General features: G+C 37.1%; 1 protein-coding gene across 8 annotated transcripts in view; it reads right to left on the bottom strand.

Moving 5' to 3' along the window:
• Positions 1–1,569: 1,569 nt before the first annotated feature.
• LOC128217241 (trichohyalin-like) overlaps positions 1,570–24,160 on the bottom strand; it is a 35,826-nt gene continuing 13,235 nt past the window's right edge. For 4 of the 8 annotated variants that reach the window (XM_052924237.1, XM_052924240.1, XM_052924239.1 and 1 more), the window contains 11 exons: positions 19,614–19,826; positions 19,103–19,175; positions 18,584–18,821; positions 18,162–18,252; positions 15,546–15,707; positions 15,082–15,226; positions 13,811–14,014; positions 11,045–11,350; positions 6,881–7,968; positions 6,528–6,614; positions 1,570–2,831 (listed from right to left, as the gene is read on the bottom strand). In XM_052924237.1, the coding sequence (XP_052780197.1) occupies positions 2,751–2,831; positions 6,528–6,614; positions 6,881–7,968; positions 11,045–11,350; positions 13,811–14,014; positions 15,082–15,226; positions 15,546–15,707; positions 18,162–18,252; positions 18,584–18,821; positions 19,103–19,175; positions 19,614–19,826 (2,688 nt within the window). In that variant the 3' untranslated portion in view covers positions 1,570–2,750. Of the gene's footprint in view, positions 2,832–6,527; positions 6,615–6,880; positions 7,969–11,044; positions 11,351–13,254; positions 13,273–13,810; positions 14,015–14,349; positions 14,377–15,081; positions 15,227–15,545; positions 15,708–18,161; positions 18,253–18,583; positions 18,822–19,102; positions 19,176–19,613; positions 19,827–24,160 lie in introns of all 8 variants that reach the window. The other 4 variants (XM_052924242.1, XM_052924238.1, XM_052924243.1 and 1 more) reach the window with 4 other exon arrangements.

Genomic DNA, 24,160 nt, shown 5'->3' with positions numbered 1-24,160 from the left:
TAGACACGTGGCTTAGTCTGGCTTATAGATGTAGACACGTGGCTTAGCCTGGCTTATAGATGTAGACATGTGGCTTAGCCTGGCTTATAGATGTAGACATGTTGCTTAGCATGGCTTATAGATGTAGACATGTGGCTAAGCATGGCTTATAGATGTAGACATGTGGCTTAGCCTGGCTTATTGATGTAGACATGTGGCTTAGCATGGCTTATAGATGTAGACATGTGGCTTAGCCTGGCTTATAGATGTAGACATGTTGCTTAGCATGGCTTATAGATGTAGACATGTGGCTTAGCCTGGCTTATAGATGTAGACATGTGGCTTAGCCTGGCTTATAGATGTTGACATGTGGCTTAGCATGACTTATAGATGTAGACATGTGGCTTAGCATGACTTATAGATGTAGACATGTGGCTTAGCATGACTTATAGATGTAGACATGTGGCTTAGCTTGGCTTATAGATGTAGACATGTGGCTTGGCTTGTAGAAATAGCTAGATGTGGTTTGTAGAAATATGGCTGCTGGAAATGACAGCAATGTCCGTAGAAGTGTAGCTAAGCATATAGTACGGACGATACATACAAATGTGGCTAAGCGTGGATTGTAAAAATGTAACTAAGCTTGGCTTCTAGAAAATTGGCAAAGCATGGCTTGTAGAAATGTGGCTAAGCATGGCTTGTTGAAATTTGGCTTGTATAAATGTGGTTTAGGATGGCTTCTTGAATTGACTGGCTTGTTTAAATGTGGCTAAGTATGGCTTCTAGAAATGTGGCTAAAAAAATGATCTTGTGACCTACTTTTTAATTCAACTTTCATCATTATGATGTACAATAACGTTTTTTCGGTTTAAACAATTTTCCCAATAATACAGTTATAACACTTTTTTATCATTATTTTACTCTATGATATCGAAATTGCATAAAAAACAACAGTAATAAAATATATTTTGGTTTTAGTGGGGTGCGAATCCACGCTGGAGTCAAGAAAAATCAGTGCAAGCTGGCAATATTTCAATATATCGAGTATACATTCATAACATCATGTGTTAATGTTAATCAAACAATATCGCAACAAGAAAGCATGGAAACAAGAAAGCATGGAAATTGTGGCCCTTAAAGACGATACTTGAGCAAATATCAACATTTGCTGAAGGGTTCCAGTTTTGAAAATCTTATTTTTAACACTTATGATTTATCACACTCATTTATTTTGGTATGCACAAAAAGTGCATTTTACAAAAATATGAGCGAATACCTATCTGCGATTTTTCACTAAACAATGTTGATGCTATTCTCTGTCCACTTACCTACCAGTTAGGGATTTTGTTGGTATTTCCAATACATTTCTTTTTAATAAAGCATCGTATGGACCTCGGTAATTTATCAGACATTATAAGAGACTCTATCATAGTTATATACTTACTTTTATTTTTTCTCTTATAATTTTATCCTAAGTAGCAAAGTGGCAAGTATTTAGAACATGAGGTTTACCTCTTATATTTGACCTACTGACTGCTTTTGTCATCTATTCTGTGCCCAGTTAAACACTAGAAAAAGTAAGAACATATATAAAATTTTATTTTTTAATCATTTTCTATATATTAATAAATAACAAACATCTATCTAGACGTGTGATTTTGATAGCTTTTATGACTATTTTGCAATGACCAAGTCTATAAGACTAGAATTTATCTATTTTTCTTTAAAACACCAGATTAATAAGTATTATCCATACTGAAGATTTCTACTCAATTTTAAAGACAACACTTGTAGATAATTACTTCCAAGGCCAAAGATTTGCATACATTAATCTCCAGAGTAGACATATTAACTACCATAATAATGACAGATAAAAAATACAAAGCCTACCACAAACATGCTAGAAGTTAATAAATACATGTTAGCATCTTTCCTACAAAATGAAACAAACTATCAACAACAATTTGTGTAGAACATGCATAAGTTTGATAATAATTTCATGACAAATTCATTTAGTTGAATATTTTTAAACACATTTTTTTTTGTATTTGGCACTTACAAGAATAGCATTTCATTCCCTTAATAATCAGTAGTATATGGAAAATATATTGATTTGACCAAAAGAGAGTAAAGGTGCAGAGGAAATTACGTGAGCGGCCATTCACTAAGAATATATTTGTTTAAAAATGAGTGATAAATTTCTATTTGCATGACCATGAATGATATATTCTATTTACATCATAAATACTAATTTGTTTTGTCACTAAAAACATAAATGTCGTAGAAAGTGAAGATTTTCAATGCTATTCAAGCCAAAAGTTATATATAACTCTAGCAATACATCACAAATACATAATGATTCCGCGTGAAAAAAATACAGAGCACTGTAAATGTATGGTTCTTTTGCCTAGTACAACAGGCATATTTATTTAAAAATTATTTCTAGAGAAAGTTCTTGAACATTTAGTTCTAGAACTGCCATTTAGAGTTCATTTACTATTCTAGAACTATCTTCTAGAATCTGTTCTAGAATAATTCTAGAATTCCTCGCAGGGGAATTTTACAAGTATCATGCAATTATAGCAAATGAAGACTGAACAGCTGAAACTATACATCTATCAAGTCAAAAAATCAAGACGAACATGAACAAGATTATGAACATCTACATATGAAGAGCACCCAAACATTTAGCTTGATTCTAGGAAAGAGAATGATCCAAAGTGGGTATGGTCTACTGTCCTGCCATTTATCACTGACAGTCACAATTGTGGTCAAGCTTTAATATCCGTGTTGTATCGCACCAGGTCTGTTGGGGAGAACGTCTCCAATTCCCTCTGTCTCTGCATCAGACTCTGAAGAAACATGATGATATGAGAAAAAGGTGTAATTTGGACTATAAAAGAACATGCTGATATGAGGACTGGTGTAGTTTAGAGGATAAGAAAAAATCTTATTATGTGGACTGGTGTGGTTTAGAGGATAAGAACTTTGGGAAGTTTTGATTTGTCTGGCCCTGAACGTAACAAGCTTTCGATTAAGCCAAATTCCTTACTTAATTTTAAATTTACTTAATAAAAATTAGTTTATTTTGATTATCATACAGGTAATTCATTTTCTATGTTCATAAACTCCTATCAATTTAAATATGACAGAAATCATACCAAAACAAAAATAGTGAGCTTATCCTAATGCCGTTTTAAGAAATTGCATACTGATAATCTTGCCAAAAACGGTTTGTTCCCACTTTCCCAACCGCTAATTTTCACACTTACAAATAATTACCAATTATCTCTTCGCACTTCAAATTTACCTGTATTTTCTATACTGTTCAACAAAAAATGAACTACACACCAAAACTTGTACTTGCATTATATTATTTTACTGTTTTTATTACGGTTATCGTGTTTTACTCTGTTTGAAATGCACATTTATTGTAGAATATAATTATAAATATTTATGCGAAAAGCTACAGAAACAAGCTCAGTAGCAAAAAGTTTAAACATAAACCCGGTTTAATAGCACTGGGTAAACGCCAAATACATAGAACATAAAATCACAAGAAGCATGGAAGAACAGCACAAAACTCCACAAGCAGCACAGTGCATACATACTATATATAAAAAAACTAGGTATGTTTATCAAGGATTGTTAGGTACCGCCTTGGAACGGTCAATAAAATGTAAATTTACTGGGGGTTTAAACCAGTTTAAGTGCACAAACCTCACTCTTATCCCAACAATCCTAAATAAAGATAAAACGCAAAAGGTAAATCTTATCAAAGTATGCATTAACTTGAGGAAAACAAATAATAATAAACTAATAGGTAAACCCCAAGTACTTCTATGATTAGAGATCCCAACTCTATCTGCAGACGGAGGAATACAATTCAGAGCACCTAATTAATGCAAAAACTTTTCAAAGATACAATGCAGTCATTGTTTGAAACTATAAACATTACAAACAGTCTGCCTTATAAAATAAAAGGTTTAAAACTGTGTGATCATAGAGTTTCATAATAAAAAGCATCATTGTACTAAAACTGGGAACAAATAAAGAAAACATTATTAAAAATAAAAGTGACATGTATTATCTAATCTTTCCTTCCAAATGAAGATTTAATATTTGTCATATTTTATACTGTTAAAATGTGTTGTTGGAAAACATAATTATTCCTATAGTGTGCTCTGTAATTATATATTCATAATTTAATATCAGTTCTTTGTTATTTTATGTTCTTATTAGTAGTGCTGAACACTTATGTTTTTATAAATATTCATCATTTACTCCCAGTGCTTTGATATTCTACATTTTTCTTCATGGTCCAGTACATTCTTGCAAATGAAATTTAAGAACAACTTTCTCAAAACAAAAAAACCCAACTTTTTCAGCACAGTATAGCAATTTCGCCAATTATCAACTATCAACTCTATTGTTGCAACAAACTACACATCTCCCCGCCCCCAACCTCAATTTCTATAAGAAAATTAGCGGTTGGGAAAGTGGGAACACACCGCCAAAAACATTCTAATTTTCTGCCATTTCTGTAAAACTGAAGGACTTGATATAATCTTTATAAACATCTTAAAACAAATGTGGGTTAAAATTGCATAACTAAACGATACCCGAAAATTAAGATCATATTTTTAACAATGGTGACTATGGAGTGTTTGAAAAATGAATTTTGTGTTGGTAGGCTACCTGTTTAAATGTGGAGAGATTTGTATTGGTATGTTACCTGGCTAAGTGTGGAGAGTTTCGTATTGATATGTTACCTGGCTGAGTGTGGAGAGTTTTGTATTTGTATGTTACCTGGTTGAGTGTGGAGAGTTATGTATTGGTATATTACCTGATTGAGTGTGGAAAGTTATGTATTGATATGTTACCTGGTTGAGTGTTGAGAGTTTTGTATTGGTATGTTACCTGGTTGAGTGTCGAGAGTTTTGTATTGGTATGTAACCTGGTTGAGTGTCGAGAGTTTTGTATTTGTATGTTACCTGTTTGAGTGTGGAGAGTTTTGTATTGATATGTTACCTGGTTGAGTGCGGAGAGTTTTGTATTGATATGTTACCTGGTTGAGTGTGGAGAGTTATCTATTGGTATGTTACCTGGTTGAGTGTTGAGAGTTTTGTATTGGTATGTTACCTGGTTGAGTGTGGAGAGTTTTGTATTGATATGTTACCTGGTTGAGTGTGGAGAGTTTTGTATTGGTATGTTACCTGGTTGAGTGTGGAGAGTTTTGTATTGGTATGTTACCTGGTTGAGTGTGGAGAGTTTTGTATAGGTATGTTACCTGGTTTAGTGTGGAGAGTTCTGTATTGGTATGTTGCCTGGTTGAGTGTGGAGAGTTCTGTATTTGTATGTTACCTGGTTGAGTGTGGAGAGTTCTGTATTGGTATGTTACCTGGTTGAGTGTGGAGAGTTTTGTATTGATATGTTACCTGGTTGAGTGTGGAGAGTTTTATATAGGTATGTTACCTGGTTTAGTGTGGAGAGTTCTGTATTGGTATGTTGCCTGGTTGAGTGTGGAGAGTTCTGTATTTGTATGTGTCCTGTTTGAGCATGGAGAGTTTTGTATTGTTATGTTACCTGTTTGAGTATGGAGAGTTCTGTATTTGTATGTTACCTGGTTGAGTGTGGAGAGTTTTGTATTGTTATGTTACCTGTTTGAGTATGGAGAGTTCTGTATTTGTATGTTACCTGGTTGAGTGTGGGGAGTTTTGTATTGTTATGTTACCTGTTTGAGTATGGAGAGTTCTGTATTGGTATGTTACCTGGTTGAGTGTGGAGAGTTCTGTATTTGTATGTTACCTGGTTGAGTGTGGAGAGTTTTGTATTGTTATGTTACCTGGTTGAGTGTGGAGAGTTCTGTATTTGTATGTTACCTGTTTGAGTATGGAGAGTTTTGTATTGGTATGTTACCTGGTTGAGTGTGGAGAGTTTTGTATAGGTATGTTACCTGGTTTAGAGTGGAGAGTTCTGTATTGGTATGTTGCCTGGTTGAGTGTGGAGAGTTCTGTATTTGTATGTTACCTGGTTGAGTGTGGAGAGTTTTGTATTGGTATGTTACCTGGTTGAGTGTGGAGAGTTTTGTATTGGTATGTTACCTGGTTGAGTGTGGAGAGTTTTATATAGGTATGTTACCTGGTTTAGTGTGGAGAGTTCTGTATTGGTATGTTGCCTGGTTGAGTGTGGAGAGTTCTGTATTTGTATGTGTCCTGTTTGAGCATGGAGAGTTTTGTATTGGTATGTTACCTGGTTGAGTGTGGAGAGTTTTGTATTGGTATGTTACCTGGTTGAGTGTGGAGAGTTTTGTATAGGTATGTTACCTGGTTGAGTGTGGAGAGTTTTGTATTGGTATGTTACCTGGTTGAGTGTGGAGAGTTTTGTACTGGTATGTTACCTGGTTGAGTGTGGAGAGTTTTGTACTGGTATGTTACCTGGTTGAGTGTGGAGAGTTTTGTATTGGTATGTTACCTGGTTGAGTGTGGAGAGTTTTGTATTGGTATGTTACCTGTTTGAGTGTGGAGAGTTTTGTATAGGTATGTTACCTGTTTGAGTGTTGAAAGTTGTACCAGTATCTGGTCCTGGCGGGAAGTTGGGTGTTCTAGAACCAGCCCAGGGTTCATCAGAGGGTTCTGTAATAGTTATTTGTACATTTGACTTGGTACAAAGAATCCAACAACATTATTCATTTCTTACTTTGAAGAGTCTAAAATAGAGATCATTATAATATCAAATTCATGATTTACTCAAATGATTAACAAGTTCTTTGCAAGAGCACCCCTTTTATCTCTTCATAGATTTTAAATCACCCTTTACCTTTTCACTTTAAACAGATGCGTACTTTTCAAGGCAAACTACAAAATAACTTTAAAAAAAAATGATTTTCTTGTTAAACTACCTTTGGATCATTTCCTGGCAGTGGTCTATGTTCATCTTTCAAAGGGTACTGCCTGTTTCCAAACTGGTTGGGATGGAGACTCTCGTAGTATTTCCTGCGAGCGTTCGCCACCCGAGTTGCCTCTCGAGACAGTGGCAAGGGCTCTTCTGCTTTTGCTGGGTCAAGAATGTCCACAGTGCGTGTAAATGGCACAAATTCCCCATTCTGAACTGGTACCTGAAGTGGGTCATCATCGTCATACTTACCCCCTTTTCGGTACCCTGCATTAGCAGCAGTCCGATTAGAATCCTTGTGTCTAATGGCTGGCACAGGTGGAGATTTGTTTCTATTGTCATAAGATCTGTTATCCTCTCCAGCATATTCTTGGGGTGTTGCATGCCCATGTGCATGTGGGGGTGGAGAAACACTTTCCCGCCTTCTATGTTTGCCATGAGCACCAGATTGACCAGGAAGTTGATCTGTGTTGGAGGGAAGTCTGAAGGAATCTGGGGAATGGGACTTTGACCTTCTCTTAATTGTCGCCTGCCGGGGACTTGCCATTTCAATGTCTGAGTAAGGAGACTGAGATCTAGACCTTGACCTTGTCCTCTGAGTTGGGGGAACATAATAATCAGGTATAATATCTTTATTAGCTTCAACAAGGGCAAGTAACTTGTGTTCTCGTTTCACTCTCCTTGCTTCACTCTCCTTTTTTTTCTGATCATAAAAAGGGTCCTTCTCTGACTGTTTCTGTGGTTTCTTCAGGTTGGGGTTCTTATACCCCCACATGGGCCTACTGCCCTGTTTGACAGGCCCCCGCCGCAGTTTCTGTTCAATCTTTTTCTTCTTTAGCTGCTCTTCCTTCATCTTCTGGTTAACAACCTCATGGTGGTGCTCGTGCGGGCTCACAGACCCCCTGTGGGAGGGGGCAGCACGAGGGTCCCGGGCATCCCGACTCTCCTTGGGCTTCCTGCCACGCCTCTGTAGGGACTCCTTGGGTGCACTGATCACACGAACCTTCTTGCCTTTCTCAAACTTGTACTGAATGTTCACCTCTGAGTCATCACGACTGAGAATGTGTGAATTCAGGAGATGTGAGACATCATCGCCTGCAAAGAAGAATAACAGCAGCTGCTTTCATGTGTTTCAGATCTTGTATTTATTTGAAAGGATGTCAAATAGTTCAAATTTGTAAAATATTACCATGCCATTATGTAAATAAGCTCAAATTAGTACCGAGTAAATTAAAATGACCAGCTGAACACATATTATACTGTTAGATTAATAATGTGAAACTTACAAGTGGCTGAAACAAAAGGCTTCTAAACTGTTTTAATTATTCATTTCTTTAATAATTACATTTGAATACAACATTGTAGCACTTGTTTGCATTACCTTGAACTTTTTTACAATCTATCATGGTCACAAAACTGGTAATGTTAGAAAATTAATATAAAAAACAACAACAAAGAAATTGTATTGTCAGTTAATCTAGCAAGAGCAACAGGAATATGAGAATCTGCTGACACATACTTGTTAGCTTGCTTCAAACAATGCTTATTATGCTTGGTCTGCTATTTAAACACACTGTCTTAAATAACACCAATGTCAAATAATTCATTAGTACTACTAGAATCTTTAAATGACTATAACAAGCTTAATTAACATCAAACTTCAGAGGTCAGGTTACAAGACAGAAAGCTTTAAACCCTAAACCAGATCTTCCAAACAGAACAATTGGACTAAAAGCATAGGAGCATTATTATGAGAATGAGGTACATTAGTATGTGCCAAATCACCCACAACACACCGTCTGTCATAATAAGAATGGATCTTTCATGGAATGTTGTATTTGAAAACATAATAACTAAATTAATGTACTAAACTAAACAATATTCTAGCCCATATAGCCAATATACTAGCCCATATAGCCAATATACTAGCCTGTATAGCCAATATACTTGACCATATGGCCAATATTCTAGCCTGTATAGCCAATATACTAGCCCATATAGCCAATATTCTAGCCCATATAGCCAATATTCTAGCCCATATGGCCAATATTCTAGCCCATATGGCCAATATACTAGCCCATATAGCCAATATACTAGCCCATATAGCCAATATACTAGCCCATATAGCCAATATACTAGCCCATATAGCCAATATACTAGCCCATATAGCCTATAAACTAGCCCATATAGCCAATATACTAGCCCATATAGCCAATATACTAGCCTGTATAACCAATATACTAGCCCATATGGCCAATATTCTAGCCCATATAGCCAATATACTAGCCTGTATAACCAATATACTAGACCATATGGCCAATATTCTAGCCCATATAGCCTATATTCTAGCCCATATAGCCAATATACTAGCCCATATAGCCTATAAACTAGCCCATATAGCCAATATACTAGCCCATATAGCCAATATACTAGCCTGTATAACCAATATACTAGACCATATGGCCAATATTCTAGCCCATATAGCCAATATACTAGCCTGTATAGCCAATATTCTAGCCCATATAGCCAATATACTAGCCCATATAGCCAATATACTAGCCCATATAGCCAATATTCTAGCCCATATAGCCAATATACTAGCCCATATAGCCAATATTCTAGCCCATATAGCCAATATACTAGCCCATATAGCCAATATACTAGCCCATATAGCCAATATACTAGCCCATATAGCCAATATACTAGCCCATATGGCCAATATTCTAGCCCATATAGCCAATATACTAGCCCATATAGCCAATATACTAGCCTGTATAGCCAATATACTAGACCATATGGCCAATATTCTAGCCGATATAGCCAATATACTAGCCCATATAGCCAATATTCAAGCCCGTATAGCCAATATACTATCCCGTATAGCCAATATTCTAGCCCGTATAGCCAATATACTAGCCCATATAGCCAATATACTAGCCCATATAGCCAATATTCAAGCCCGTATAGCCAATATACTATCCCGTATAGCCAATATTCTAGCCCGTATAGCCAATATACTAGCCCATATAGCCAATATACTAGCCCATATAGCCAATATACTAGCCCATATAGCCAATATACTAGCCCATATAGCCAATATTCAAGCCCGTATAGCCAATATACTATCCCGTATAGCCAATATTCTAGCCCGTATAGCCAATATACTAGCCCGTATAGCCAATATTCTAGCCCATATAGCCAATATACTAGCCCATATAGCCTATAAACTAGCCCATATAGCCAATATACTAGCCCATATAGCCAATATACTAGCCCATATAGCCAATATACTAGCCCATATAGCCAATATACTAGCCCATATAGCCAATATACTAGCCCATATAGCCTATATACTAGCTCATATAGCCAATATTCTAGCCCATATAGCCAATATACTAGCCCATATAGCCAATATTCTAGCCCATATAGCCAATATACTAGCCCATATAGCCAATATACTAGCCCATATAGCCAATATACTAGCCCATATAGCCAATATACTAGCCCATATAGCCAATATACTAGCCCATATAGCCTATATACTAGCCCATATAGCCAATATACTAGCCCATATAGCCAATATTCAAGCCCGTATAGCCAATATACTAGCCCATATAGCCTATATACTAGCCCATATAGCCAATATTCAAGCCCATATAGCCAATATACTAGCCCATATAGCCAATATACTATCCCGTATAGCCAATATTATAGCCCATATAGCCTATATACTAGCCCATATAGCCAATATACTAGCCCATATAGCCAATATTCAAGCCCGTATAGCCAATATACTAGCCCATATAGCCAATATACTAGCCCATATAGCCAATATACTAGCCCATATAGCCAATATACTAGCCCATATAGCCAATATTCTAGCCCATATAGCCAATATACTAGCCCATATAGCCAATATTCTAGCCCATATGGCCAATATACTAGCCCATATAGCCAATATACTAGCCCATATAGCCAATAAACTAGCCAATATATTAGCCCATATAGCCAATATACTAGCCAATATAGTTAGTATATTGGGCCATATAGCCAAAATAAAATACAAGCCCATATAGCCAAACAGATTCAAAACAGAGCTGTAGCACATTCATTACAGGTGGCTTTACAACTAAGGGAGAAGGAGGGAAGAAATCTAGTGATGAATACACACCATCCAAGCTGGCAGCAGAGTCATTCAGTTTACCCGTTTGTGTGCCAAACTCTCTACGTGGGGATGCAGGGTCACTCCAGGGCTTGGCAGGATGCCGAAACCGGCTAGGGGTCAATACTCGGTCTTCCTGGTAAGGCTCATGCCGCACAGAAGTTGCAGGGTCATGGGCATCCCTTTGGTCCCTGGGCTCCCGTCTAGTAGTGTAGTTAGGCTGACCTTGAGTGCGCCCGGTGTGAAGGTCAAGGCCAGGCACATGTGATGGTTCTACTACCATTATGTCGCCACGGTCACGAGGGGTGAGCCGCGCTGAAAATATTCATCACAGTGGTTGTTGACTTTTACTTCAATATGAATTATGATTAGTTAAATAAATATCATGTTTTGCTTTATAATGATCTTTTCTCTCAAATATTCACTTTTCAAAAACAGGCAAAATAATATGCTTGAATTTCAGTATTGTGGTACACTGATTTTTTTATTCTGTAAATGTTTGAAGTTATCACAATTCTAGGCTGTTCTTAAAGCAAGTAAAATTTAATGATTCAACAAGTCAACAGCATGCACAAATAGCATGAACATACCACTGTTGTTCTTGTTAAGTCTGGTTTAATGTTGCCACATGTTTGCCCACTTTAAAGTGCCCTCTTCATGTTTAAGTGTTCGTTTTAAGTGTCTGGCCTTACCATTGTTCTTTTAACCTCATTACTGAACACTTGGAAGAAAAATCTCACTACTTAACCGTTTTTATATTGCCCAAAAATCACTTGGGTAAAGGAAGTTTAATAAAGTGTAGAAATATTTTCTAATAACATATATATAGAAAATATATAAATCAATGTATTGTCTTTCAACTTAAAAAGTTACTGCTAAAGAAACTATCCAAATAATCCAAAATTCAATGTTAGTATACATATAGTAAGAATGCCCCACAAAAAAGTGTGTGCAGACAAACCTAATACCTATTACAAACACACACACATCAATCAATTTGCTCTTGTGATTACAAACATCCTAATGAAGTTCGGTAAGAACCATTTCATTTTACACCAATTTAAAAATGTGATCATCAGATTGAGGAAAAGTGGAGTAAGAGGGTGAGATATATAAACATGTGTGATTCAAACCACTTTGTTTAAAACAAGAGCCAGTAAAGATGAAATTATATTTTGGTATATAATTAAAAGCAAGAATGATAATTGTGAATAATTATATCTCCCTAATAAGTGTAACTTATAGGATATACCGCACCAGTTATTCATCTATACAACTGTTTTAGTCTTCTTGAAGTCATCAGAGAGTCGGACATGAACAAAATGTTTTTGCACTTTAGAGAAAAAAATGTTGCTTCCAATTTAAAAACAGTTAATTCAATTTCTGGAAAAAAGATGGGGTAATTTTGACACAAATGAAATATCAGTTTGATGTGGCCAAACCCCAACAGAAAATGGACCCATAGGACACAGGTGCCCCCACTTCCAATCTAATTGTTTTATCACAAAAGAAATGGCCATTCATGGCCGAAACGTCCATAGTTGATGAATGTGCATCAAAACAACAATTTCTCATGTTGTTAATCATCCCAAGTCTTGGAGATAGTACAACACAAAATTACATGATAGTTATGTTATTTTTTAACTAAGCCAAGAGCCGCAAATCTGCACTTGCAGCCATACACAAAAACCCCAAAAGCACAACTTCACGCTGCTTTATATTCCTGTAAAGTTTCATCACTCTGGCGCGCTAATTTACTTTTGGAGATACCCGCCACACACTAGTTCGTGACAGATGAAAGATAACGGCAAATCCATATGCAAATCCAAACTAACAGATTAACATAAAACATTATGCAATTACAAAGAAGAATAAAAACACAAATGTTTAAGAAATTACAGTCTGCCCAAGATAATTTGATATGCAGAAAAAGTTGGTATGCTCTATAAAACATTGATTAAGTATAAGTCAGTAGTAATTTCTTATGTATTCATCATCAAGGGGCAATAATTCGTTACTTTAGACTAATCTGATTAGCATTTGTAAACACAAAATTATCCAGGGCGGACTGTACTGTAAGTGATCACAAAAACCACTAGCCAATACATGTACCAAAATGTACAAGGTTATTCATGAGTATGTTGACTGTAAAATTCAAGAGCTAAATACAAATACATCAATTTAATGTTACACATATAGTTATGAACATTGTTACATACCCTGAATGCTAATTTGTTCTAAATAATACAACAAAAGTGCATTTTGTTAAAAATATTTCTTATCAATAGTAAGAACAACTATTTTGTTTAATAATATAAGCATCATATGCAGACAAGAGCAACATGAAAAAAGTCTGTATCCGCCATTGAAAGGCCTGGAGATAGTTCCCCTCCTGAGCTACCCCTGGGCCCATGCTATAGTATCCGCCATTGAAAGGCCTGGAGATAGTTCCCCTCCTGAGCTACCCCTGGGCCCATGCTATAGTATCCGCCATTGAAAGGCCTGGAGATAGTTCCCCTCCTGAGCTACCCCTGGGCCCATGCCTATGAGGCACTCACTGAAGCCTTGACAACACTACAAACCAGAACAGCCCTACAATACCAGTGTAATCACCTCTCCATAACAGTATGCTCTATTATAGTTTTGACTCATATCTAATAAAGTAAAACAAAAAATGAAAGAAAAAAATCACCTTTTTTATAAATAGTTATGAGATTTTTTTCTGCTTAATGTCAAAAAAACACATCCACCCATTCAAAACTGTGCTCAGTTTACCCCCTTGGCTGTGGTCAGCTTGACCTTGTTGCCTGTGGTTACTGGCTTGACCTTGACCCCTAACAGAGCCATGTTGCCTGGCAACATCCTCATCTGCCTCATTAGGGGTCAGTCCCCAGAACTGAAGGTCATGGAGCTGGCGAGCAGCCTTGATGTCACGCTCGCGTCGTGTGTTCAACTGTTCAATCCTGGTTGTTATTTCACCTTGTAATAGTTCCATTACATGGCATAAAGACAGTGTTGATACAGGTCATATGGCAAATAACATTACCGGTAATAGCCCTAAAGTTAAAGAAAATAGGAATATTGAACTTTGATTGTACTGTCTAAATAATTGATACACAAGCGAAAACATGCATTGGCTACATGTATAGTGTAATATATATACAAAATTTAACATTTTATGAACCCATCTGCTTAACTACTGAAAAGCATGCAGTACTGACTGTGACTAACAGGCAATGGACATCATGACATGCAAACAGAATACATGGTGGCATAAACTGTACTAATTAATGCTAACTAACTGTCAAACTTACGGTCAAATTTGAGATTCTTGTCTAAAGCTAGGTGAGATAAATTTGTGTTGATTGAAAAAATAATTAAATGAAAATAATTTTTCACATGGTAAGGTTAAAGTAGAAGGAAAAAAACATTATCATTTTTAAACAAAAACAAATGATACAATGATGATAAGTTTAGCTTTTACATGACGCGTAATCATTGGAGCAACAATATTTTGTTATGCCTTGAAAATGCACCAACACTCCTTCGATTGAAGTGCAATTGAGTTAAAAATAGAGGTAAACAGTGAGTTTTATCTCTTATTTTAACTTTCCAGAGGTTTATACAAGTAAAACTAAAAAATATTGGGAAATGTACTTCCACATACAATTGGCTATGTGCTGTGTTTATATATATATATAAAATTAACATTAACGTCCATTTTCAAATCATTGGCAATACAACCCAAGACAAGTAAGAGCATTTTCAACGCATACAAAAAGTTGTGGCTTCAATAATTGCCCACCATATTTTACAGTCGTTACACTTTAATTAGAGCTGTGTACTTGACATGCTTATGTACAGTGCGAGAATATTTCATCAATAAGTAGCTGTAGTACCGGGGTAAATTAGTGAATTTGAATTTTATACTTTCAAACAAAAAGTTGTTGCCTCTAAATGTTTCATGAAAAGTTAACATTGCTTGTCTGGAAAAAGGCAAAACAACTTATTGATAATTGTTATATTTCATGGGTTGTGTCCCCTACCTTCCAGGTGTTCACGCAGCTTGGATGTGTCATGCCCCCCAGCCTCCAAGTGTTGCATTTTGCGCTGGTATTTCTCCTGAAGTGCACTTGCCTGAGCTTCGTCCATAGCAGCCTTCAGCTGGTTCACCTGGGCCTGCCGTTGTTGCTGGAATATAGGGGAAATAGAATGGTTTAATTATAGTATTGTAAAGAACTCTCTTAAACAGTAATCAAAACCAATATACTTTGTACTAATTTAAGATTTCATAGGTTTATATATCCAAATTAACAGTTGCAATCACTGAGCATTCCATATGGCTGTCAAAATCTTAGATTTGAACAGTGCAAAGAAGTTCAAACATGAAGTTTGAGTGAAACATAGGCATATGAAGAATCTGTACACACAAACCAGAAAAACAGCCCAAACTCCAAATTAAGGTCCCTACCAACCCTTAAACCTCCCCTTCCATGAGAGCCATCCTAACCTCTTTCTGTTTACTCTTCTGCTGCTCCATCTCAAACTGTGTCTTGAGGAGGTTACGCTCGTCTTGCAGCTTGCGTTCCTCCTCCATATCCTCCCGCAACTTTGCTTCCCTCGCCTGACGACGCTGGCGTTCCTTCTCCTCAACCTGAGCTTTTACTGCATCCTGTTCAATCACAAACACATGTAGTTAATACTAGATACATTTACACTCCTCCTTGTCCTTGCCAGCTTGTGTTCCTCTACTCAGACATTGGCGCTCCCCCTCTACCTAAGTATTCACCACTTACTGGAAGTTGATTATGAACAATCGTTCTTAATACTGGATATGTTTATACTTGAAACAAAAACAAAAAATGTATATTTCTTCCACTTTTTTCTTGGTTTAAACCTCAATTTACCATGTACCATTTATGACAGGCTACTAAAAAGCACTTCTTAGTGAATATTAGCTTATTTTTTAGAATAACTCTCTAACTAGCTGCTAAGTATGGACGTCTCATTGTCTCTTAACTAATGTTTAATATATGCATTGTGTTTCTCCAGATTGGAGATGTGTGTTATATACCAGTAAATGGTGTTCACAGTATATCCAGATGGAAGATCTGTGTAATATAATTGATGTTAAAGAAATCTCTAGATGGCACATGTGTTTTATATAACTGGTGTTCATTTTATCATAACATGGGTGATGTGTGTTATATATCTGGTGTTAAAGGTATCTCTAGATGGGAGATGTGTGGAATATATACCTGGTGTTTAAGGTATCTCTAGATGGGAGATGTGTGTGTTATATACCTGGTGTTTAAGGTATCTCTACACGGGAGATGTGTGGAATATACCTGGTGTTTAAGGTATCTCTAGATGGGAGATGTGTGTGTTATATACCTGGTGTTTAAGGTATCTCTACACGGGAGATGTGTGGAATATACCTGGTGTTTAAGGTATCTCTAGATGGGAGATGTGCGTGTTATATACCTGGTGTTTAAGGTATCTCTACACGGGAGATGTGTGGAATATACCTGGTGTTTAAGGTATCTCTAGATGGGAGATGTGTGTGTTATATACCTGGTGTTTAAGGTATCTCTAGATGGGAGATGTGTGGAATATACCTGGTGTTTAAGGTATCTCTAGATGGGAGATGTGTGTGTTATATACCTAGTGTTTAAGGTATCTCTAGACCGGAGATGTGTGTGTTATATACCTGGTGTTTAAGGTATCTCTAGATGGGAGATGTGTGGAATATACCTGGTGTTTAAGGTATCTCTAGATGGGAGATGTGTGTGTTATATACCTGGTGTTTAAGGTATCTCTACACGGGAGATGTGTGGAATATACCTGGTGTTTAAGGTATCTCTAGATGGGAGATGTGCGTGTTATATACCTGGTGTTTAAGGTATCTCTAGATGGGCGATGTGTGGAATATACCTGGTGTTTAAGGTATCTCTAGATGGGAGATGTGTGTGTTATATACCTGGTGTTTAAGGTATCTCTAGACCGGAGATGTGTGTGTTATATACCTGGTGTTTAAGGTATCTCTAGATGGGAGATGTGTGGAATATACCTGGTGTTTAAGGTATCTCTAGATGGGAGATGTGTGTGTTATATACCTGGTGTTTAAGGTATCTCTAGATGGGAGATGTGTGGAATATATACCTGGTGTTTAAGGTATCTCTAGATGGGAGATGTGTGTGTTATATACCTGGTGTTTAAGGTATCTCTACACGGGAGATGTGTGGAATATACCTGGTGTTTAAGGTATCTCTACACGGGAGATGTGTGTGTTATATACCTGGTGTTTAAGGTATCTCTAGATGGGAGATGTGTGGAATATACCTGGTGTTTAAGGTATCTCTAGATGGGAGATGTGTGTGTTATATACCTGGTGTTTAAGGTATCTCTAGATGGGAGATGTGTGGAATATATACCTGGTGTTTAAGGTATCTCTAGATGGGAGATGTGTATGTTATATACCTGGTGTTTAAGGTATCTCTAGATGGGAGATGTGTGTATTATATACCTGGTGTTTAAGGTATCTCTAGATGGGAGATGTGCGTGTTATATACCTGGTGTTTAAGGTATCTCTAGATGGGAGATGTGTGTGTTATATACCTGGTGTTTAAGGTATCTCTAGATGGGAGATGTGCGTGTTATATACCTGGTGTTTAAGGTATCTCTAGATGGGAGATGTGTGGAATATACCTGGTGTTTAAGGTATCTCTAGATGGGAGATGTGTGTGTTATATACCTGGTGTTTAAGGTATCTCTAGACCGGAGATGTGTGTGTTATATACCTGGTGTTTAAGGTATCTCTAGATGGGAGATGTGTGTGTTATATACCTGGTGTTTAAGGTATCTCTAGATGGGAGATGTGTGGAATATACCTGGTGTTTAAGGTATCTCTAGACCGGAGATGTGTGTGTTATATACCTGGTGTTTAAGGTATCTCTAGACCGGAGATGTGTGTGTTATATACCTGGTGTTTAAGGTATCTCTAGATGGGAGATGTGTGTGTTATATACCTGGTGTTTAAGGTATCTCTAGATGGGAGATGTGTGTGTTATATACCTGGTGTTTAAGGTATCTCTACACGGGAGATGTGCCTTACAGTAACTCTTACCTGGTGCTCGAGGTATCTCCTCCTCTTGTCCTCCAATTCCTTCTTTGTGGTTGGATCCAGGGGAACGTTCTGGCCCCGAATGTGTGACTGACTGTAATCAAATCAATCACTTTTATCAATTCTGATTATGCTCTCAATGCTTCTAAATTTCTGTAATGATTTTTTCTAGTTTTTTTTTGCATTTAAACCTTGATGCTTCAATATTCAATTCACAATCATCAAGTGAGACATCTTTTAACTCCTTGAAACTGATATGTAGTATAACAGTGTAATGTTGTAGCTTATATCACAAAAAAGCCCTAACTATAACTGTAGAAACTTTTTTTTCTTTTAAACAGGAAAAAATAGAATCATCACAGGATACAATTTAAGATTATAATAGAATTAAGCAAACAATCATTAGAGTAGCATTTAAATCATACCCATCCTGGTTCCCATCAGGTGCACTGTGTACATCCCTGTGTGACTCAAGAGGAAGCAGGGAGCCAATAGCTCCATCCACACTTGCATTCACAGCAGCCCCTCCACCGCCCGGGTCACGGGGCTGATCGGGGAAGTGTGTGGGTCGGTGAGAATGCCCAAGCTTATCAGCCCATGTCTCCTCATCGGCGCGGGGTTTCCCAGACAGATCTTTCAGCCGCTTCTCTTCTATCTGTTGCTCTGTGGGGGAGATTGAGAATTTGTTGCTATGCCCTTAACCAGGTAAATTAAACGACGTTGCTGCAAATTATATGGCATTTTCATTATGAAAGCATTTTTCTTTTATAGCAAAACTGGAACACAAAAGAGTTATGTTCCATTGCTATGTATATCAGAATTGTATTGAATTACCTTGCACACTTACAAAAACAAACACTGAGAGATTGAAAGCATAACTCATTGTGTTCCTTTTTAAAATACACAATTTTAAATATGAATGTCACTAAATACTTAAGCAATACCTAGTTCAGCCAGCCACTTTTTTCTCTCTCTTTCCTTGGCGCTTTCCAGGTGATTATTGTTCGGAGCTCCTTGCTACAAAACATAGAATAGTTACTTGATTTCAGTATATCAAATAAAATGTTGACTGATTTGAAAATGATAAAAAACATCCTATTCAATGGATGGATTTATATTACAACACCTGGTAAACTGAGATCATTAAAGGATGTGAGTATCTTTCAGTCAGAATGCATCAGATTTTCTAGTCCTGAAAAGTTATTGCAAACAAACTCAATGTACATAGTTAAGAACTTGAAAGTACACCATCAGCAATTTGTATAAAACTTGAATAAGTGGTAAACAGGTTATCTTTAGGCTAGCACATTTCAATGATTTGATAGGTGAATGGTTATTCTTTGATATATATATGGTCCAGTAAATAAGCATTTTGGCTTTTACCAGGCCAAAGAATGTACCAATTTTATACACCAGGCTGCAGGTACTTGAATCAAGTCGGATATAAACCCTTACCCCAAGCACAAATGAGCTCCTCATGGCATGGGGCACATCATCCTTGGCTCCTGATGACCCCTGCTGTGTGAGCTGCTGGGAGGGTGGGGAGTGGGCACGGTGTTTCTGGGTAGGTGGGGACCGTCCCCTAGGCCTGCTTCCCCTCTCCTCTTGTCTGGTTCCCTGTTCTGAAGCCTCCCCCTCTTCCACAATAGTGGACGTGTGCATCATGTCCTTAAGGATCAACAAAAGAAGTTGTGTAATGTCCAAGTAGTTATGAAGTGGGCAATATTAGATGCATTTTCAGGAAACTTAACATTAAATTGAATGCATGTTATCAAACCATTTATGTCATTGAAGCAATTTAACTGTAGCCGTCATTAAAAATATATTCAAGCCAGAAACATTTCTTCAAAATCAAGGGTTTGTTCCTCCTAATTGATTCCTTTTTTCTGGCTAATGCCATTAAATTGGTTTAAACAATAATGTAATGTGTAGAAGAACTCTAGTATCTAATTGAGTTTTTCTACGGCAGCTGGAAGGAACAATCTATGCTTCCAAAAGTAAGACGAAAAATACTATCTACTAATTGATGTGTCAATGTGTAGATCAATTGTAAAGAAGGCATGAGTAACCTTATCTCTGACCTTGACCTTAAAGCAATATGACTTGAACATGTGCTCTGTAACTCTGCTTCATGTGGTGAACATATAAAAATCATTCAACCTATTGAATAATTTATAAGATTGATCTTGATCATGACACAAAGCATCTGGAAATTGTGCCAAATAATTTGTAGTCCTATCCATGATTCAAGAGCTTTAGAGCTGAAATTAAAAATGCCTTTTGAACTTTGACCCGTAAGTGTGGCTTTAACCTTGAAGGTCAATAGAACCAAATGGAGAAGGATGGACAGATGGACTGGAGATGGATGGACAGTTGGACTGGAGATGGGTGGACAGATTGACTGGAGATGGATGGACAGATGGACTGGAGATGGATGGACAGATGGACTGGAGATGGATGAACAGATAGACTGGAGATGGATGGGCAGATGGACTGGTAATGGATGGACAGATGGACTGGAGATGAATGGACAAATGGACTGGAGATGGATGGACAGATGGACTGGGGATGGATGGACAGTTGGACTGGAGATGGATGGACAGATGGACTGGAGATGGATGGACAGTTTGACTGGTAATGGATGGACAGATGGACTGGAGATGGGTGGACAGATGGACTGGAGATGGATGGACAGATGGACTGGGGATGGACAGTTAGACTGGAGATGGATGAACAGGTTGACTGGAGATGGATGGACTGATAGACTGGAGATGGGTGGACAGATGGACTGGAGATGGGTGGACAGATGGGCTGGAGATGGATGAACAGATATACTGGGGATGGATGGGCAGATGGACTGGTGATGGTTGGACAGATGGACTGGAGATGGATTGACAGTTGGACTAGAGATAGATGGACAGATAGACTGGAGATGGATGGACAGTTGTACTGGAGATGGATGGACAGACAGACTGGAGATGGATGGACAGATGGACTGGAGATGGATGGACAGTTGGACTGGAGATGGATGGACAGATGGACTGGAGATGGATGGACAGATGGACTGGAGATGGGTGGACAGATGGACTGGAGATGGATGGACAGATGGACTGGGGATGGATAGACAGATTGACTAGAGATGGATGGACAGTTCGACTGGATATGGATGGACATTGACTGGAGATAGATGGACTGATTGACTGGAGATGGGTGGACAGATGGATTGGAGCTGGATGGACAGATGGACTGGGGATGGGCGGACTGATGGACTGGAGATGGGTGGACAGATGGACTGGAGATGGGTGGACAGATGGACCGGAGATGGATGGACAGATTGACTGGAGCTGGATGGACAGATGGACTGGAGATGGATGGACAGATAGACTGGAGATGGATGGACAGATGGACTGGGGATGGATCAATAGGTATACTGGATATGGATGGACTAAGGGCCCTACATGATTACCATTTATGTTCATAAAGTTACTCTGATCTTATGCAAAGCAACCAAATATATTATCACAACTATTTCATTTGTTCTTGTATGTGCAAGTTTGAGGAAAAATCATAAGTCTTCCTGAAGTTATTGTGACCTTGGATAGCACAGATTGGAGTAAAAATATATCTCAAAACGATAGCATGGTAGGGAAAACCCATTTTTATTTCAGAACTTTTGACACGGGTCATGACCAAGCATCAAAAAGCACAATATAAACTTTTTTTCAATTTAAACCATAACTTAATCCATCATTGATCTTGTAAATACAGGTTTTAAATGAAAACTGGTGTCCTACATTTTGTATTTGCGATAGCACCTTAAAACGAACTGAATAACAGTGTATGAAAGACATGTTGACAGTAACCTCCAAGTAATGATGGGTATCTTGTTTAACCTTTGACTACACTTGAATTACTATTGGGCCATTAAATACATCTTGTATAACCTTTGACTACACTTGAATTACTATTGGGCCATTAAATACATCTTGTATAACCTTTGACTACACTTGAATTACTGTTGGGCCATTAAATACATCTTGTATAACCTTTGACTACACTTGAATTACTATTGGGCCATTAAATACATCTTGTATAACCTTTGACTACACTTGAATTACTATTGGGCCATTAAGTACATCTTGTATAACCTTTGACTACACTTGAATTACTATTGGGCCATTAAAGCGACAGTCCGCAAATCGGGCAAATTAGCCATGAAAAAAAAAAAAAATCATCTATGTGTTGATAAGCATTCCTGACTGACGAATCCAAAAAAAATTTGGTTCAAATCGACCTAGAAATGAGTTTTTCGTGTCATTTTCAAGATCTCTTCTTAACTATCGGCCCCCGAGAGTTAACGGTTATATAAATAGAAAAAACAGTGGGATTCCAAAGTTCTTGCGCATGCGCAGGGCGATACTATTTCCCGGTCTCTCCTCGTAAAATCCGGTCTCATCAGGTCTCATAATTCCCGGTTCATAAATTATGGCCCCAGGCAACGGATTGTGTTGCTGATGTTTATAACACGATTTTGACAATCTTATTTGTTTTTATATGTAACAAAATGGTATAAAATATATAAACATTATGTCTTAATTTATGCAATTTGTTATAGGTATATACTATTTATGCAATTCGTGTTAAAGGTGTAGAGAAAGATGCGATGCAGTACAAATGCTCATGTTTTTTGCATAAAAGATTGAGGACGGCTAGAGTATGAAGTAACTTAGAATTGCACCTTTTAAATTATGTTATGTGTTATGTTATGTTATTGTTCTTCCTTTTATGTTTACCCCCCCCCCCCCCCCCCCCCCGGACATAAAATTTTTTAAGCATAAATGATTACAATTGAAAAATTCCATGTTTGCATATCCGACTCATATCTGATTTACATGTAGTCAAGCATTGTTATTTTTTGTATTACTATTATCAATAGTATACTTATAACTGAATTTAATATGAAAAAAACACACACTCAATGTGTTTGTTATTCATGACATTAATTTCAGTACATGTGCATATTTCATGTTTTTATCTTTGCCTAAATTTATTTTATGTTTTATTGATATAAAATTTGAAATAAATAGTGACATAATTATCATCAAATATCTAATGTTTTAATCAACTGTAATCTTTTGTAATCCTATTACCCCCCGCGGTCATTAACACCTTTTTGATCACGCCCGATAGCTACTATAAAACAGAGACCGGAGGAGACCGGGACCGGATGAGACCGGGACCGGGAAATAGTATCGCCCCCAAGAGTAGTCGGAAAAACCGTAGACCTACTTTCTCTTTAGCCGTCTAAAAATAGCATCTTTCGGCAATTTTCAATTTGTTAAATCTAAGTTATTAAAGCGATTTTTTAAAAAATAATTGCGGTTCAGTCGGTCTGAAACAATGTGGAACTTATTAAAAACTTTTGAAATACGGTTACTTTTGCGGACTGTCGCTTTAAATACATCTTGTATAACCTTTGACTACACTTGAATTACTATTGGGCCATTAAATACACCTTAAACATATCCTCTCACTAAAACTGAAATATTATTGGGCCACTGTGCTGAACATAATAACATCTTTAAAAACATTAACATGGTGTGATTTCTAACATTTTCTATACTTAGCAAAAATCTAATATAAATACTAATACTATAAAAACAGTTTATTATGTTCAGCCAGTCGGTAAAGGGGAAACCATCAAGAAGAAAGTGACTTATTATCCAAATTTATTACTCTAACACATGTTACATTATATCCTCTAACAAGCAAATATTAATGTAAAAAATCTGCGTAAGTGAGACAGAGGTTTGAGCAAAAATGTAAATAAAAAACTCTTGTTAACACAATATGTTTTAAACATAGAGACACAAAATCATTTCAAGATAAAACTTGATAATTCAGCAGTTATCAGATTTGGCAATACCATTAATTGCTTTAATTAAGTACATATCTACTTTCAGATATTTTAATTTTAGAAGATTCTAATAATTTTCTAAATA

This window comes from Mya arenaria, chromosome 14 (assembly GCF_026914265.1).
Source record: "Mya arenaria isolate MELC-2E11 chromosome 14, ASM2691426v1".
Taxonomy (NCBI): domain Eukaryota; kingdom Metazoa; phylum Mollusca; class Bivalvia; order Myida; family Myidae; genus Mya; species Mya arenaria.
The sequence above is the reverse complement of the archived record's forward strand: the minus strand, read 5'-3'. Positions and strand labels throughout refer to the sequence as shown.